General features: G+C 46.1%; 1 protein-coding gene across 4 annotated transcripts in view; it reads right to left on the reverse strand.

The window, feature by feature from the left end:
- Window positions 1-15,145, reverse strand: part of MCTP2 (multiple C2 and transmembrane domain containing 2) — an 85,913-nt gene that overhangs the window by 21,222 nt on the left and 49,546 nt on the right. For all 4 annotated transcript variants that reach the window (XM_077317584.1, XM_077317585.1, XM_077317586.1 and 1 more), the window contains 3 exons: window positions 11,989-12,090; window positions 11,328-11,402; window positions 10,860-10,979 (listed from right to left, as the gene is read on the reverse strand). In XM_077317584.1, coding sequence (XP_077173699.1) covers window positions 10,860-10,979; window positions 11,328-11,402; window positions 11,989-12,090 — 297 coding nt within the window. The remainder of the gene's footprint in view (window positions 1-10,859; window positions 10,980-11,327; window positions 11,403-11,988; window positions 12,091-15,145) is intronic.

The raw sequence follows: 15,145 nt of genomic DNA on the forward strand, positions 1-15,145 counted from the left end.
GCCCCATAACATAATTAAGGAGGGGCAATCCATCGGAATATAAAATTAAGCTTTCTTGGAGTGTATCATTACAGCGAAGGTGTTTTAGGCACGCTTAGTCGGCAGCAAGGAGCTTTTGGCTTGGCTGGGATTTGGCTCTTAAGTAAACACAATAGCGGAGCAGAGCAATCGTCACAGAAACAAGAGAAACTGAGCCAATCCCCAACCCCTGTTTACAGTCCATGGTGACTCAATAAATATAACCTTGGGGAAAAGTGTTGGCGGATCCTGGGGCTGCATTCCACTGCAAAACAGCTCACCTCAGGCTGGATCCGATCTCCTAGCGTAACTTAAGTTTATTGCTTTGGTTCCTGAAAGGTACCAATTTCGGATTTGTATGGAGACCAGCAACTTAAGGGTTCAGGGGCATGTTTCTAAAACTTTGGACTGGTTGCTTGCTAAACTAGGATTGCAAGCCATTGTCAAAAGTATTGCTGGCCGTCTTAATTCACCACACAAGCATTTGCTGTCTGATGCAGCAGATTCATGTGTTCTCACCGATCCTAATCTAACACACTAATCTGGCCTTTTTCAACCTTTTGATGGTGGAGGATCCCCAGAAATATTTTTCAAGTTTTAAGGAGCACTGGAAGTGTACTGGAAGTGATGTCAGCTGGCCATACACCTCCCTGCCATGCCGAAGGATGACTTGAAGGGGAAGAAAGGTGAATTGAGGCAAGAGTAGGCATTTAGGCTCCACCCCCTTTCTTAGGCATGGTAACCACATGGGAATGCCACTCCCCAGGTCAATAGAAGTGGCCAATTCCCTGGTTTCATGGTAATGCCAGGAATAGCTTGTGGACGAGTCCATTAAGGCAGGATAGATGGGGAGCCCCTAGGGAGCTCTCAGGGAGCCCTGATTGAGAATCCCTGCTCTGATCACTCCACAACACTGGCTCTTAGGAGATCTGTGACCTCTGTAAGCACCCCAATAACATGCTATGTGAAACCCAATGCCACGCATGCTTGCAGTTTGATTTTTACGATGCCATAAGCTTTGCACCTATACTTTTTACAGGGGAGCAGGCCGAAGCCATTGATGCTCCTTCCCGCGATTCAGCAACGGAGGACCGATCTGACGTTGCAAGTTGAAAGCCAGGGCCGGCAAAGAGAGAGACATCCCGAGTGCTTTGGTAATTAAACAAATGCGCATAATGAACCATATGCCCAAAAGGGGCTGGTTTTTCATGTGGGCCAGATTTTTGTTTGAATTTTTAATTTTTAAATGCAGATGAAATGCTGGGTGTGACCAAGCCAACTGTGTGAGGTAGAGAAGGAAGAGAGAGAGAGTTGTCAGCCTGAGGAAGAACAGAGCATCCTTGAGAGATTATGCGTCGAGGTTTGTCTACTCAGAGACCAATTTTTTGTGGTCCCTCCCACCCTCCCATTTTTTCACATCCTTTGAGCCACTGCGCTAGGCATCTGTTCAAAGTCTCCATGAAAGAGAGACTGACAGCTTTTTAGGCCGAACAGCCCAACAAGAAACAGGACGCCGGCTGCTGGGGGGAAAAAAATCAAAAACCCAGAGGACAGGAAAAAAAGAGAATTCTGCTGTTCAGGGGGACCCACCACGTCCATTCAGCCATGCTGGCCTGGTAGGAAAAGGGCCTTTGAAGACAACACCAGAACATTGTACAGTGATATATTATGAGTTGATTAACTCCTTTTGTTGTGTTTTGGTTTCTAAACTTTAGGAAAACCAATCGGGTAATTCATAGATTATAAGCACAGTTACCCCCAGTGTCATTCACACCTCACTGGCAGGCAAAATAATGCTCAGGGTATGTTTTTGCTGAAATGCAATACCTTTGTTGGCATATATAGAACAAATAATAATAATAATAATAATAATAATAATAATAATAATAATAATAATAATAATAATAATCTATAAAAGAGTATGTTATCAAAATTCAGAATTAGGTTGTATGGAAGAGTTTTCATGGAATGTGAATAGGGACAAATGCAGAAACCTGGCAATAATTTCGGTCATCTGAGGATGGTGACCTTCAAGAAAATAATTAGTTAACTTCCTGATGTTGTGGGAGAGATTACTTCTCAATGATGGTTTCAGGAGACATTCTCTGTGGCCCCTTCCTACTCTATGATTATATGATTCTAGTATGAAGACTCATTAAGCATGCAGCATGACAAGGGTTCTGGAACCACAGAGCTTGTAGCTTGTGTTACTTGTGCTGCTAGGATAAACTGTTTCTTCCTGTAATGCCAGGCCAAGAATGCAGGGATGACCCTAAATTTCAAAGCAAGCTTTGATAGCAGAGTGAGGATCAAATAATAGACCAGGGGCTATTATGCATGTACAGGTTTTCATCAAAGTCAGTATGCTGACCCTTTTAAATTTTCATTTTTTAAAAATGATTGTGTGTTTTCTTAAAATGGTCATGCTCTGATACTGCATGGGAATTGTAGTTAATGGACATGGAGACGTTAACAAGAAATTTCTGTGGGGGCACACAGCCCTTTGAAAACACTACAGCCTTTCCCCATCAGAGGTATGCTGTTCCTTGTACAAAGTGAATTGAAATGCTTGCAAAATTCCTCTGGGGGAAATGAATACATTAATTTCTGGTGGTGTAATGTTGTCATAGCAGAGGTGGGAGGGTCTGGGCCAAACATGCCTCAAGCTCCCACTGATGTACAAGGGACTAGGGGCTGACCTTTAACCCACTGGTGTACGGTACAGGGGAGAAGACTAAAAAGATGCTAGCATTTATGCATGTGAAAACAGGCATCTCTGGCACCAACACAAGAGAAAAGTTGCAGTCAAGCTAATTTCAAATACTGCATAGAAATCAGCAGAACAGCTGTACTCACCACTATGAGAGGGTAAGACAATGCAGAATCAAAACTATTATCGTGGCTTTTCTGCGGTGAAAATAGCAACAAGTGCAGAATTTTTTAAAAGTCTTTTTTCAAGACTGTTTGCAACGTTTCCTGCTGTGCATAATACCCCCTGGTCTCCCCCCCCCCAGATCCTAGTCAGACCCTCTAATGCCTCCTGCTTCAATATAACACACTGTATTTCATTCCCCACCACCCCCAATTGGAAATGGCTCCTAGATGCACAACTTCTCATTAAGCATGTAGATACCCACACACACACACACCACTCTGAGAACACTGCTGTCGGAATAAAAAGGCATATCCATACTTCAGAAAGAAATTTTAAAAATAGGACTCCAATGCTGCCTGCTATACTGATAAAGAAACTCATCTCCAAAGCCCACTTGGCAGCATATAATATATATATATTTCAACAGCATTTCTTTATGCCCCCCCTTTAAATTACCTAGGTGACCAACGCGATAATGAAACACTTTGGCAGTGTTTTGATCCTTTAGAGATGACAACAATTAGCACCAGGCAGCACTTCTCTGGATACTTCTCTTTTTTTCCCCCAGGCTAATGAAATGCTTAGGGAAGAAAATCTCACTCTGTTTTTCAAGGGAGTGCTGCGAACACACACATGTATAGAGGGCTTGCCTGGCTGGATCAATTGCCTCCAGTAGCCATGGTCAGTCATGTGGGCAAGATGGGGCTGAAGTTCTATTTGTCCACTGCGAGTAAGGGAACTGGTTGTACAAAGTGTGGTTCAACTCTTTGTTGACCTGTTTGTAGGGGGCTGGTTCACTATGCAGTACCACGCAATCAGCTTCTGGATTATTTCCCCTTATAACTCCCCACAAGTGCTACAGTCCTAGGATCAGGATCTGCTTAGGGTCCTTGGCCCAAGAGAGGTGAAATTGGCTTTGATCAGGGCCTTTTTGTTCCTGGCCCCTGCCTGGTGAAATGAGCTCCCGATGCCGATCAGGGCCCTACAGGACCTTAATTTGTTCTGCAGGGCCTGCAAGATGGAGTTGTTCCACCAGGCTTATGGTTGAGGTATGTAATAATAGCATCCACCAAAAAACTGGCCTCACCACTAGGAGAAGACATTCAGCTCGCCTCTACAGGTCCCCTGTCTGGGCATTTTTAGAGGGGATGACTCTGTGTTCTAACTGCTTAAAGTTTTTGTACTGTATGTTGTTTTTACTAATGTAGCTTGCTCTGGGCATTGGAAGGGCAGGTTACAAAGACTGAAGTTCAGTAAAACCTAAAAGACCAACTAGATTTGCAGGGTATAAGTTTTTGAGAGTCAGAGTCCCTCTGTCAGAAGATGGAGGTGTCTCCATTGAAGGGAAAGAGGACCAAAACATCAGTAGAAGAGTCACTTGGAAATTATATCACCTCCTTCCCAAACTCCACCCTCCCCAAACACCACCCTCTAAAATGTCCAGCATTCGCCAAGGCCATGCTGGCAAGACCTAGTTTGGCAAAAAAGGCCAAGATGGCATCCAATACAAAGCGTGTCTTTTTACCTAAGATATACCATTAAAAAGAGAGAGATGAAGTTCCGGGTATGAGCCTCTCCCTTCCCCCCAGGGTTGTCTCATAAGAAGCCATTCTGGTGCAGACCAATTGGCAAGCCTAAATAACCCCATATGAGAGAACGTCAGCTCCAGGAATGTCAACGCCGGCCAAAACGGCTCCACTCCAGTGTTGACTGTCCATCCATCCCTCCACCTATCAAGATTTTGAACAAGTTGTACTGCAGATGGGGACCAAAGCAACAGATAAGGGGGAGAGATGACAATAATGGCTAAAGAATTTGAATGGGAAAGGAAGGGGAGAGCAAGCTTGCCAGGAGAGAGAGAGAGAGAGAGAGAGAGAGAGAGAGAGAGAGAGAGAGAGAGAGAGAGAGACTATTCTCCCCACATTTGTGATTTTGTAGCGCCACCTTCAGGAATTTCAGCCCCACTTTTTGGGGATATTTGGATTCTGCATTAAGCATCGTGAGTTTGTCATGTTTTTCACTGGATAATGTGTGTGTGTTTGGTGGGGGAGGGGTAATTCAGCAGCTACCAATCAGACAAGCACACAGTATATTTTTCATAGAGTAGGATGTTACCAGAGGACAGGACAAAAGCACTGAATGCCATGGCATTTAATAGTGTCCCAAGCCATTTTTTGCATCCTAGCAATCCTCACTACAGCCCTGCAAGGTGGGCCAGTATCAGCATCACCCTACACAAAGGGAAGCGGTTGATGGTTAAGAACTTGAGGGCATCATAAGGAGTTAAGGGAAAGACCTGTGGCGTATCGGTTGCACCATGAGACAATGGGAGATGTTGGGAAAGATAATAATGCTAGGAAAAGTTGGAGGCAGCAGGAAAAGACTCCATAAAGGAAGATGGGGTCTTCCACTTGGAAAACCTGAGCTAGGCTGCTCAAGGCAGGGCTTTGGGAAGGTTATTAACTCATAGGACTTGAAGGCACATGAGACACACACAACAACAATTTAGGATAGAAGAAGATTAGTTGGTCTTTTATACCCCACTTTTCACTGCCTGAAGGATTCTCAAAGCAGTTTACAATCACTTTCCCTTCCCCTCCACAGCAGACACCCTGCGAGGGAGGTGAGGCTGAGAGAGCACCGACAGGACTGCTCTGTAAAAACAGCACTATCTAGCCCAAGGTCACCCAGCCGGCTGCATGTGGAGGAGTGAGGAATCAAGCTCAGCTCACCAGATTAGAAGCCAATGTTTTTAACCATGACACCATGGTGTATAGCACAGGATCAAGCTAGTTTTGGGTTTCTATAAGGGGAATGAGGCATTCTGAAAGACTCAGAAATGAGATTAGAGAATCACAAAAGCAAGCATATGATTCTCTGTGTCTATCTATATAGGGTAATTCTCTTATGGTCTCCCTCCCCCTCTCCCCCCCTCCCCCCCCCAGCTACCTCTCTCTTATAGAACAGAAATCCCCCCAGGCCAAATGTTGCCCTCCTGCAATATTAGTCAGATCAGCCTGACCCAAAACAAGATTCTTAAAAGGAAACAACCACCACGAGAGGCCAGGCTCTCTCCTTTGTGTGGCTGCATCAAATCGCTCTCCCCCCCCCCCAGCCCTCTCCTTCCACTTGCCTTCCCTTGATGCGCTTAATCTTTAAATTAGAAGCTCTGGAACAGGGCCCTTATCTTCCCTTTGATTTACTGCAGGCCCTCTGGAAAGAAAGGGAGCCACAGCATCCATCTCTCTCTTTCCCCGGCCCTCTTCAAGTGCTCTTGGTCACTTGGAGGGGGGAGGATTACCTGGGGAGGGACGAGCCATTGCAAAGAGCCGGGGAGACCTGGGGGCACGTTTGGCTACTGCCCCACTGCTAACTTCCAAAAGCAGGCTGATCTCGGTACAACAAAACACACACACACACTTCCTCTACAGAAGCCCTATTCCGGACCGTGGTGAGGTTACTAGACCAGGATATGGAAGGCAAAGGTCCAGATTCTCCCATTACCATGGAAGCTTGCCAAGAGGGCTTTAGGCAGTAGCACTCAGCCCAGCCTACCTCGCAGGGTGCCTGTTGTGGAGTGAAGAAGGGGAAAGGGTTTGTTAGCTGCTTTGGGACTCCTTCAGTGTCGTGAAAAAGCAGGGTATAAAAGATTGAGTCTATCCATCTCCTATTTCAGTGGTGGCCAAACTGTGGCTCTCCAGATGTCCATGGACTACAATTCCCATGAGGCCCTGCCTGTACCCAGCTGTTGTACCTCTCCTTCTCAAATCCCACCTCTCCAGCCTCCATCCCCCAAACCACATTTGGTAACCCTGAATGTGTTGCAGGAATGGAAAAGGAAGAGGCAAGAATGATTTTGCAAGCTGCGTTTTGTTCCCATAGGGGAGAAAAACCTGGGGCAGATACAAACACCAAAATTCTCAGAGCAAGAGCAGAATAAAAATCTACAAAACATTTCACTCCTCAAAACGATGCCTAATCTGACAGGTTTTTCTTTTTCTTTTTAGATGCAGTACGTATAGATATGAAACCACAGTGGCCATCTCCACATCTTCTGCCCCCCCCTCCAGAAAAAAAAGAACAGAAACGAGAAACAATTACATTCAAGAGAAGTCAAAGCAATTTTGATTCTTAGCAGTGGGTAACCGGCCACAGCGAGGGTCTTTCTCTCTTCCCCTCTCTCCCCACCAAACATCAGATCAGGCAGCTAAAATTATTACCGCAGCTCCCTTGTAACTGTCACCTGTGGTGGGTATAATTACAAGTTACGGACACCAGCACGCCCACCTCGTTCGGCACTCAAAAGGACCGGTGGCTGTGCCAAGTCCGGCCGCACAATGGAGGAGACACGCCAGCTGACAGGAGCCCCAAAAGAGAGCAGCCAAGGAGACTCATAAAAAAAATGACAGCTTTGAAAGCAAATGATAAAGCTCTGCCGCTTTGGAAGCCAGCCGCACAACCGCACCCGCATGCAAGCACACACACACACACACACCACCCGCGCGCCGGAGTAAATTAGCCGGGAAGCGCACAATTCTCTGGTGGGTCACGGCAACGCCAGCAGTTTGAATTGTTCCTCGTTATCTGTCAGTCTTGGGCCTTGAAAAGTTCTTCCTTCCTCCCTGGAACAAATAAAATGCTCGCACACGTTACTGGGCTCGACCAAGAGGGTGGGGAAAGGGGTGATTATGCAAGACCACAAAGAGTCAGTCAAAACGATACGATGTTAGGAGTCTTTTATGTTTTCAAAGGGGGGCCACGCCTTTCCAGCGTGCAGAGAATGAGCCACATCCTCACAAACACTCAGATCTGGGCTCATGAACCTCCAGAATACCCCTGACCTGTAAAGGGCCGTTGGAGAACTCCACTCAAAGCACTGAGAAGGTGTCGCATGATTGACAATGGCTGGACCTGGCAAAATACCCCAAAGACCCCATTAGGCTGCTTTTGGCCCATTGGGGGGTTGCCATCACTTGATCTCCCCCCCTCCCCATGATAATCTGCCCTAGAGGATGATGGAAGGGGGTTGTAATGGGGGAGGCAGTCCTGTAGGGAAGGTCCCAGATTATTAAGAGCATGAGGCCTAGCAATTTCATATGAGTGAATTTCATCAAGACCCCTGAAGTTTGCATGCTCCCCCCTCTAGTATACATCCTGCCTTTAGTGCATTTCCAGAAGCCAGAAAAAGAAGGTTTTTATAAATAAATAAATGCATACATACATACATAAATACGGCAATTGAATAACTCCTTTTAATATTGCTCAAATTACAGTAATTGCATTAAGAAAACTGTAATTTCATTAAACGGCCTAATTACCATTAATATACAGCAAACTGTCAATAAAAGGAATAATTACGCCGGAGGAAAAAAAAAATCATACGCAGACTGTGCAACGATGCATGATTTTCGCAAAACAGTCATTCAGCTGCTCAAAATTAACCTTAAAATATTTTTAAGATACGGATTACCCAGGGGTAGCAATTAGCTCCCTTCAAGCAAACTGAACTTCCTAAGGTGGAACTTGTGCGACGGGTCTGATACAGAAATAGAAAAGCACCATCTGAAGTCCCCTCGATCCCAGTGTCTGACTGAGAGATGGTTCCCTTCTACAGCTAAAGTCAAGCCCAGCAGTACCTAGGGGCACTAACCCTAACCCAGGCAGGACCGAGGGATCCCCTGGAATTCCAACTCATCTCTAGACTCCTGAGAACACTTCCCCTGGGGAAGATGGCCGGAAGGTGGACTCCACAGCTATTACCCCATAGAGGTCTCTGTTTTCTCCCAAATCTCTGGGGGTTTCCCACCCTGGATCAGCAACTGCACACCCCAATCCCTGCCTGTGGCTGAAGGAACCTGAGAGCTCTAGCAAGTTCATTAGAGACAAACAACATTTTGGGTTTGGGCTTCACTTCTGTACAAAATAGCAAGCCAGTTTTGAAAGTTAGGGTGAAGGCAGGCACAAGCGTCGAGGATAGGAGCTGGAAGATGCTGGTTCCGATCCACGCTCTGCCCTGGAAGTGTGCCGGGTGACCCGTTCTCAGCCAAGCCTAACTCACAGGGAAGGAAGAGAGAAAGATGGGAACTGCTTTGGTTGCCCATCGGTGGGGGAAGGAAGGGTATAAACCAAGTAAATGATTGAATAAAATGACACGGCAGCATGCAGAAGTTTCTTTTTCAGAGTTTGACGAAGGGAAGGGAAGGGAAGGGTGTTTGGATTAAAAGCAGCCAAAGGGTATTCCAAAATCCCTCTGTCGTAAAAAGGGGCCAGGGGACTCTTCATCCTTCAAGATGCTCCATATGCAGCTAGCTACATGGAAGAGGGAGGGGGGGTGTCTGGTATTCAAAGCTTAAAAAATCAGAACACCCCAGTAAGAATACAAAGTGCCTTCATGGATCCGGGCCAGGGTTTCTACTATCTGCATTTTGCAGGGAGAGATCTGAAACGGGAGTTTAAAGGGAGGGGGAATTTGGCAGCCGGTTCTTGCTGACCATTCTTTTTCCAATTACAGCTGCTACCAAGTAAGGCTGGAAGCGGGAGCAACCTCTGGGACAGTAAAGATCAGGGCGGGCAAAAGATTCCATGAAGCGGCACACCCAAAGACCCTAAAGCCAGAGGGCGTGGCTCATTTGTGGCCCAAAAGCTAAGCTTGGATGAAACTTGGGAGCTGGAACGGATATGGTCTTTTTTTGCTGGCCCGGTTAAATCAATCCAGGATGATTTCCTGGTTGGCTTATCTGACCCCGTGTCCTCCCTATGTTGAAGGAAGTGGTTGGTCATGATTTGGGAGTGGCCGCACAGTTTGGTAGCAGGGCCAACAGTCAGCTGACCCAAGACCTGGAAGCTAAGCAGGGTCATCCAGAGTCCTTGGAAGAAAGATAGTGGTTGCTACGAAGAGGAAAGCAATGGCAAACCGCCATCCTTGACTGGGATGCCCCATGAAGGTTCACCTTTGACTCAGTGGCACATTTGTCTTCATTGCACATTGTATAAAAGAAGGTAGCTAAGGCAAGTACTCCTCTAGAGAGTCAAAGGGAGGAAAGGCAGAACTCAGAGAGCAAGCTGAAATGGATTAATCACTGTAAGGTGGGGGGTCTGGTTTAATCAAATGCTCCTTTATTTATAAGAACAAGAAGAATCCACCTCCTGGCATGTAGAAAGCCAGCCTCCCAGGAGAAAGCAGAACATCCCCTGAGAAGCTAGTTATTTAAACTGGGGATTTTTAAAATGGAAGAATGTTAAAATTATGACAATCCCTAGACATGGGCACAAAAATCATACTGTTTTGGATTCGTCCCAAACCAATTTGGCCAAATCCAAATCACACGAATGACCAAATCAATTTAGACGAATCTGAAAAGGTTCAGCTTTTCTTCTGTGCATCTCCACTGTCTGTAGGGGGAGGAGGGAAGAGTGCACACCAAACAGCTGAGCATGCCAGGCACACCACACCCTTTAAATACCCCCCCCACACACACACAAGCCTTGCAGGCAAAGCTACTCGCAAAGGCTTGGAGAGGCATTTAAAGGGCTCAGCATGTCTGTCATTATCAGCTGTATGTCATGTCATGCCCCTTAAATGCCATTTTTATATTTTTATTGCCATTCTCTCAAGAGACAAAGATGACATCATTCTCTTACATCATCCCCAGAAGTCAGGTATGTTAATGAAGGGGTGTGGCTATGCAGATGAGTGCTAGCTCAATCCTTATATGCCCTTTAAATCCTGGGTTCAGAAAGGCCCTGAGAATCTGTGTAACACCCTCATGCATGCGCACACACTTGTGCATGAACCCCCTGCAGAAATCTATGCAATGGACGCGTAACCCTTCCCCCTGCCTGCATTACAACACTTTGACAATCACAACACCCTGCTCGCATAATGACCCCTGTCCACATCACGGCACAATCTCTTGCCTGAACACTTTCGAAATCCCCTTTATTCTGTGCAAAGTCATCTACTCACCACAAACGCGACCACACTTCTGACCGGAGACTCCCACAGAAAGCAGCTCCGGAGAAACTGTATCATGTTCCAGATTGCCATCGTGATCCTTTTCACACGATCCACGTTTCTCGCTAAGATCTGATGGAAACAAAGCACGGTTTAGTGAGAGCTCAATCCAGAGGACTCGGCTCGAGGGGCCGGCCCTCCGGAAATGATGCCTTATTTGCTGGACATCTAAGTGTAGAATCTAATTCCCGTCCCATTGGTTTAAGTTCCTTTTCAATCGGGTCCCTTAATTACAAAACCTCCGAACGGCTTTTACTCATTTGCATTTTCAAACCATTCCAGTGAAGTCAAAGTTTAAGCGGTGCCCTTCCATTTCAGCTTGCACTCCAATTATTCTGCAAATATCACACCCAGTTCCGAAACCCCATCTCATCATGCAATCCCTGTTTGCATACCAAAAAGCTCGGGCCTGCCACTCACCTTCTTGGAAAACTTGCGATTGTCTTCCAAACACCGCCTCTCCCTGGGCAGAAAGGTTCGCAGGCTGGCTTTCACCTGAAAGAGAGGATACAAATATTGCATCAAATCTGATCATTTTAACCATGCTTTTGTTTTAATGTTATAATGTCCACCGGCTAGTGGGCCCTCATTGGACCTCAACACAGGGAAGGCGATTGTAAGTACGCCTACAGGTAAGTAAGTACACCTGCAGGTAGTGAAAAGCAGAGTACAAACCCGACTCTTCTTCTTCTAAACAGCCTGCCTTTGCCCTGAAGGGCACCCATTCTAAGTCAGGATTTAAACTGACTTCTTTCTGATAGGTAGGGTTGCCAACCTCCAGGTTTTGTCTGGAGATCTGCTCTTGCAATTCATCTTTAGTGGACCGAGCTCAGTTCACCTGGAGAAAATGGCTGCTTTTAAGGGTGGAGTCTCGGGCATTATGGGGGTGAAGGTGGGGCCTCTCCTCACCCCCAACTCCACCCTCTTCTGACTCCAACCCCTGACATGCCAGAGCTGGCAACCTGACTGACTACACATTTCTGATTTATACACACACACATTACTTGTACCACTAAATGCTTAAAACCCTAGAAGGGAAGAGTGGTGGGAAAAGACAAACTCTTCACGCTCTCAGACTTACAGGATTAAATAAGACATCGAGTTCCAAATGGATCACTCCTTTCGAGGGAAGTTCCAAATCTTTATTCTTCAAGACGTAGCAGCTTTGCTGTCCGTTTCTTATCTGAAGAGGAACACAGAACGGGAGGGAGACTCAATCTTAAAAAGCTCAGATCGCTTCTGTCGGCATAAATGGGATCTCTTAGCCAGACCAAGAGAATTCCAGACACAGGGATACTAAACTCCATTTAATAAAGCAATTGTTTGATTGGGGGAGACATATAAACACTGACAAGAACCTAAGAATGCCCTGTTGAGGTCAGCTACATGTATTTCTGAGAAAGCATGCACTTTTTACATTGAGGACACAAGCTACACATGAAACCCCTCTAGGGCCGAGCCCTGCAACCAGCGGTGCTGGAAGAGATGTGTAGAGGCCATAGTTAGATCAAGAACTTTCTGTTGTTTTCCAAGTGATCTCCTCCAGCGACCTCCTCCTTTGAAAATATTTCCTTCCTGCTTGCCCCCAGGACAGGAAGAATGCAGAACAACAGTCTCTCTCTCTCTCTCTCTCTCTCTCTCTCTCTCCCCTGCCCTCTCTTTCTATATAAAGTTTCTCTTCTTAATCAAACTATTTTACTCTTTTAAGCAGCTTGGTGCTTCAAACACTTTGCATATTTAAACTCTGCCAACAGGAGGGTGAGGCAGGAAAGGGAAGGAACGAGGTAGGGTTCACTTGGGGGAAATGGCTGCTTTGGAAGTTGGACTCTAGGACATTGTACCCCATCAAAGTCTGCCAGAGTCATCTCCCCACAACAGACACCCAGTGAGGTGGGTGAAACGGACAGAGCTCTGAGAGAACTGTGACTGGCCCAAGGTCACCCACAGCTGGCGTCACGTGAAGGAGTAGGGAATCCAACCCGCTTCTCCAGATTAGAGGCTCCCGCTCTTTAACCACCAAACCAAGCTAGTCTGGAGATGAGCTGTCATTCCAGGGGATCTTCGGGTCCCACCTTGAGGCTGCCACCCAGAGCCCAGCAACCTTAATCACCTTGGTCTGTTCCATTTGGACACCAGGCCTCATCCTACTTGCTGCGGAATGTAAGAGAAATCAATCTGCTAGAGCTCTAAATAGCGCCGTTATTGGCTGGGGGTGGTTACCAATGATCATTTTAAAAGGATCTGCCCTTGTCCTAATGATATCGTGGCTCTTCTGTATTGCAGGGAACTGGAAACCCGACCAACAGCCATCCTACAAGAGCAGCTCTGGAATCCTGACAGTCAACAGAAAATCATTAGCGGCTGCTATTTAGCATCGTAAACAGCTCTTTCCCGTCCAAATTGCAGAAGGAGGGGAGAGCCAAATAACTCACAAAGCGAAATTGCGATCCCAAGCCATGTCCGAAATGGAACGGTCGTCCGTCCCACCTCTGATTGACTAGCCAAATGAAGTCGGTACAGGATTTGAATGACCCTAATTTGTTGGGGAAATGCATTCAAGTGGTTTGTTTTGTTTTTAAAAGGACACGCCTTCATTCCCTCCGACCACTTTGCACGGCAGATTTCAGACGGGCTGGCAACTTTTAATTTGTCCGCTCACCCTTGCTCACATCGATGCAACCCCCCCTCCCCAAAAAAACCCAAAATTCATTTCTGAATCAATTTGTAGGCCATTTGGCTTGTTGCGAAGGTGTCCTTCATTTTATTTTTTTAAAAAAAAAACAAGGACAGCAAAAATGCACATATTATACACGGTAGGCTAAGTATTGATTAAACATTTGGCTTTCTTTCTTTATTTTTAGGCAGAGGACCAGCTAATTCCAAACAGAAGCGACAATAAAAGCTGTCACTTACCGAAAATAAAGCTTCGCTGAGGCAATGAATATAGAGATTTAAAAGGTAACTTGGAGGAGATTGGAGGGCGTGAACCTGTAGCTGCATTCAAAGTAGTCACCACAGAAAGGGGAGCAAATTTAGTACAAACTATGGATGGGGAGATAGTGTGGAGGGATTTCAATGAAGAAAAAATGTGTTTGCTAACGGTCAACCCTCTTTTTCTATACTAAAATGCCTTGGCTGAAGATCCCCTGATTTATATACAGGGTCGGACTCATGGGCTGTTTACACATGAGGGATATCTTTGGCTTTGCATTTTTGAAGGGTTGTGTTTTTTGTCCATTTCCGCACTGAAATACACCTCTTTCAGGCACAGACTCGAATTGCCCCTCACTGGAATCCCCAGAAAACTGATTTTCATTTTTTAAAAACAGGGACTAACAGGGTCTAATTCAGGGCTGCCAAATGGGGAAATGCATGCCATTAGGATTTTCCCTGCGCACACCATTTTGAGTTGTTTGGGAACACCCCTTTCCTCGCTGTCCTCTCTCCCTCCTCCTCCCTCCCTCTATTCTGAAAAATCTGACATTTTTTGAAAAAAGGGGGTAATAGCACAACAACACAGTTTCTGAGTTTTTAAAGAAGCAGTCACAGTCTTACACAGCAGTGTGGTGATGTTATAGCGTTATAACACAGGGCTTTTTAAAAAATGACATTTGGGACACTTTGGAGGGAAAGGGGGAGAGCTAATAAATGGTGCAGAAAGGTGGGGCTAAGGGGGGCAACCAGAACAAAGGTGCAAGCAAGCAGGCACCATTTTGCAAAGAACACATTTCTGGAAAAGGGGAAGGGAGCAAAGCATGATGGGAGGCTGACTCCTTCGGACTCAGTGCAGAAAGCATGTTGCGAATTTCAGCCTGGGAAGTAAGGGGAGGAAAGGCCAAATGCGGAAAGACTAGACTCACAACATACAAAGTAAATCCAAAGCGAGGCTAAGACAAGGTATGTCTCAGAAAGGGCCACAGACTGATGGACACTGTGCTGTGATTTGCCTCTGAGTAGGGCCGCCGACCTTCCAAAGGCACAAGTTGTTTATGTATTATTGGCACGGTGATTTCCAAGCTCGACCCAATGGGGTGTCGAATCTCGCCAAACTGCAGTCCAGATTTCCCCAGGATGAATGGGTCTATCGGCACAACAGTCCAAAACACATCCGAGGAGAAATGGATTTGCAGGAGCGATGGCACCGCGGCGGCCAGCCGTTGCTAAACCTATTAAGCAGTAACCTTCCTGACCGCACAAGAATTTTAACGAAATGGGACGAGTCAGAGATTGATACAGTG

This window comes from Paroedura picta, chromosome 18 (genome assembly GCF_049243985.1).
Source record: "Paroedura picta isolate Pp20150507F chromosome 18, Ppicta_v3.0, whole genome shotgun sequence".
NCBI lineage: Eukaryota > Metazoa > Chordata > Lepidosauria > Squamata > Gekkonidae > Paroedura > Paroedura picta.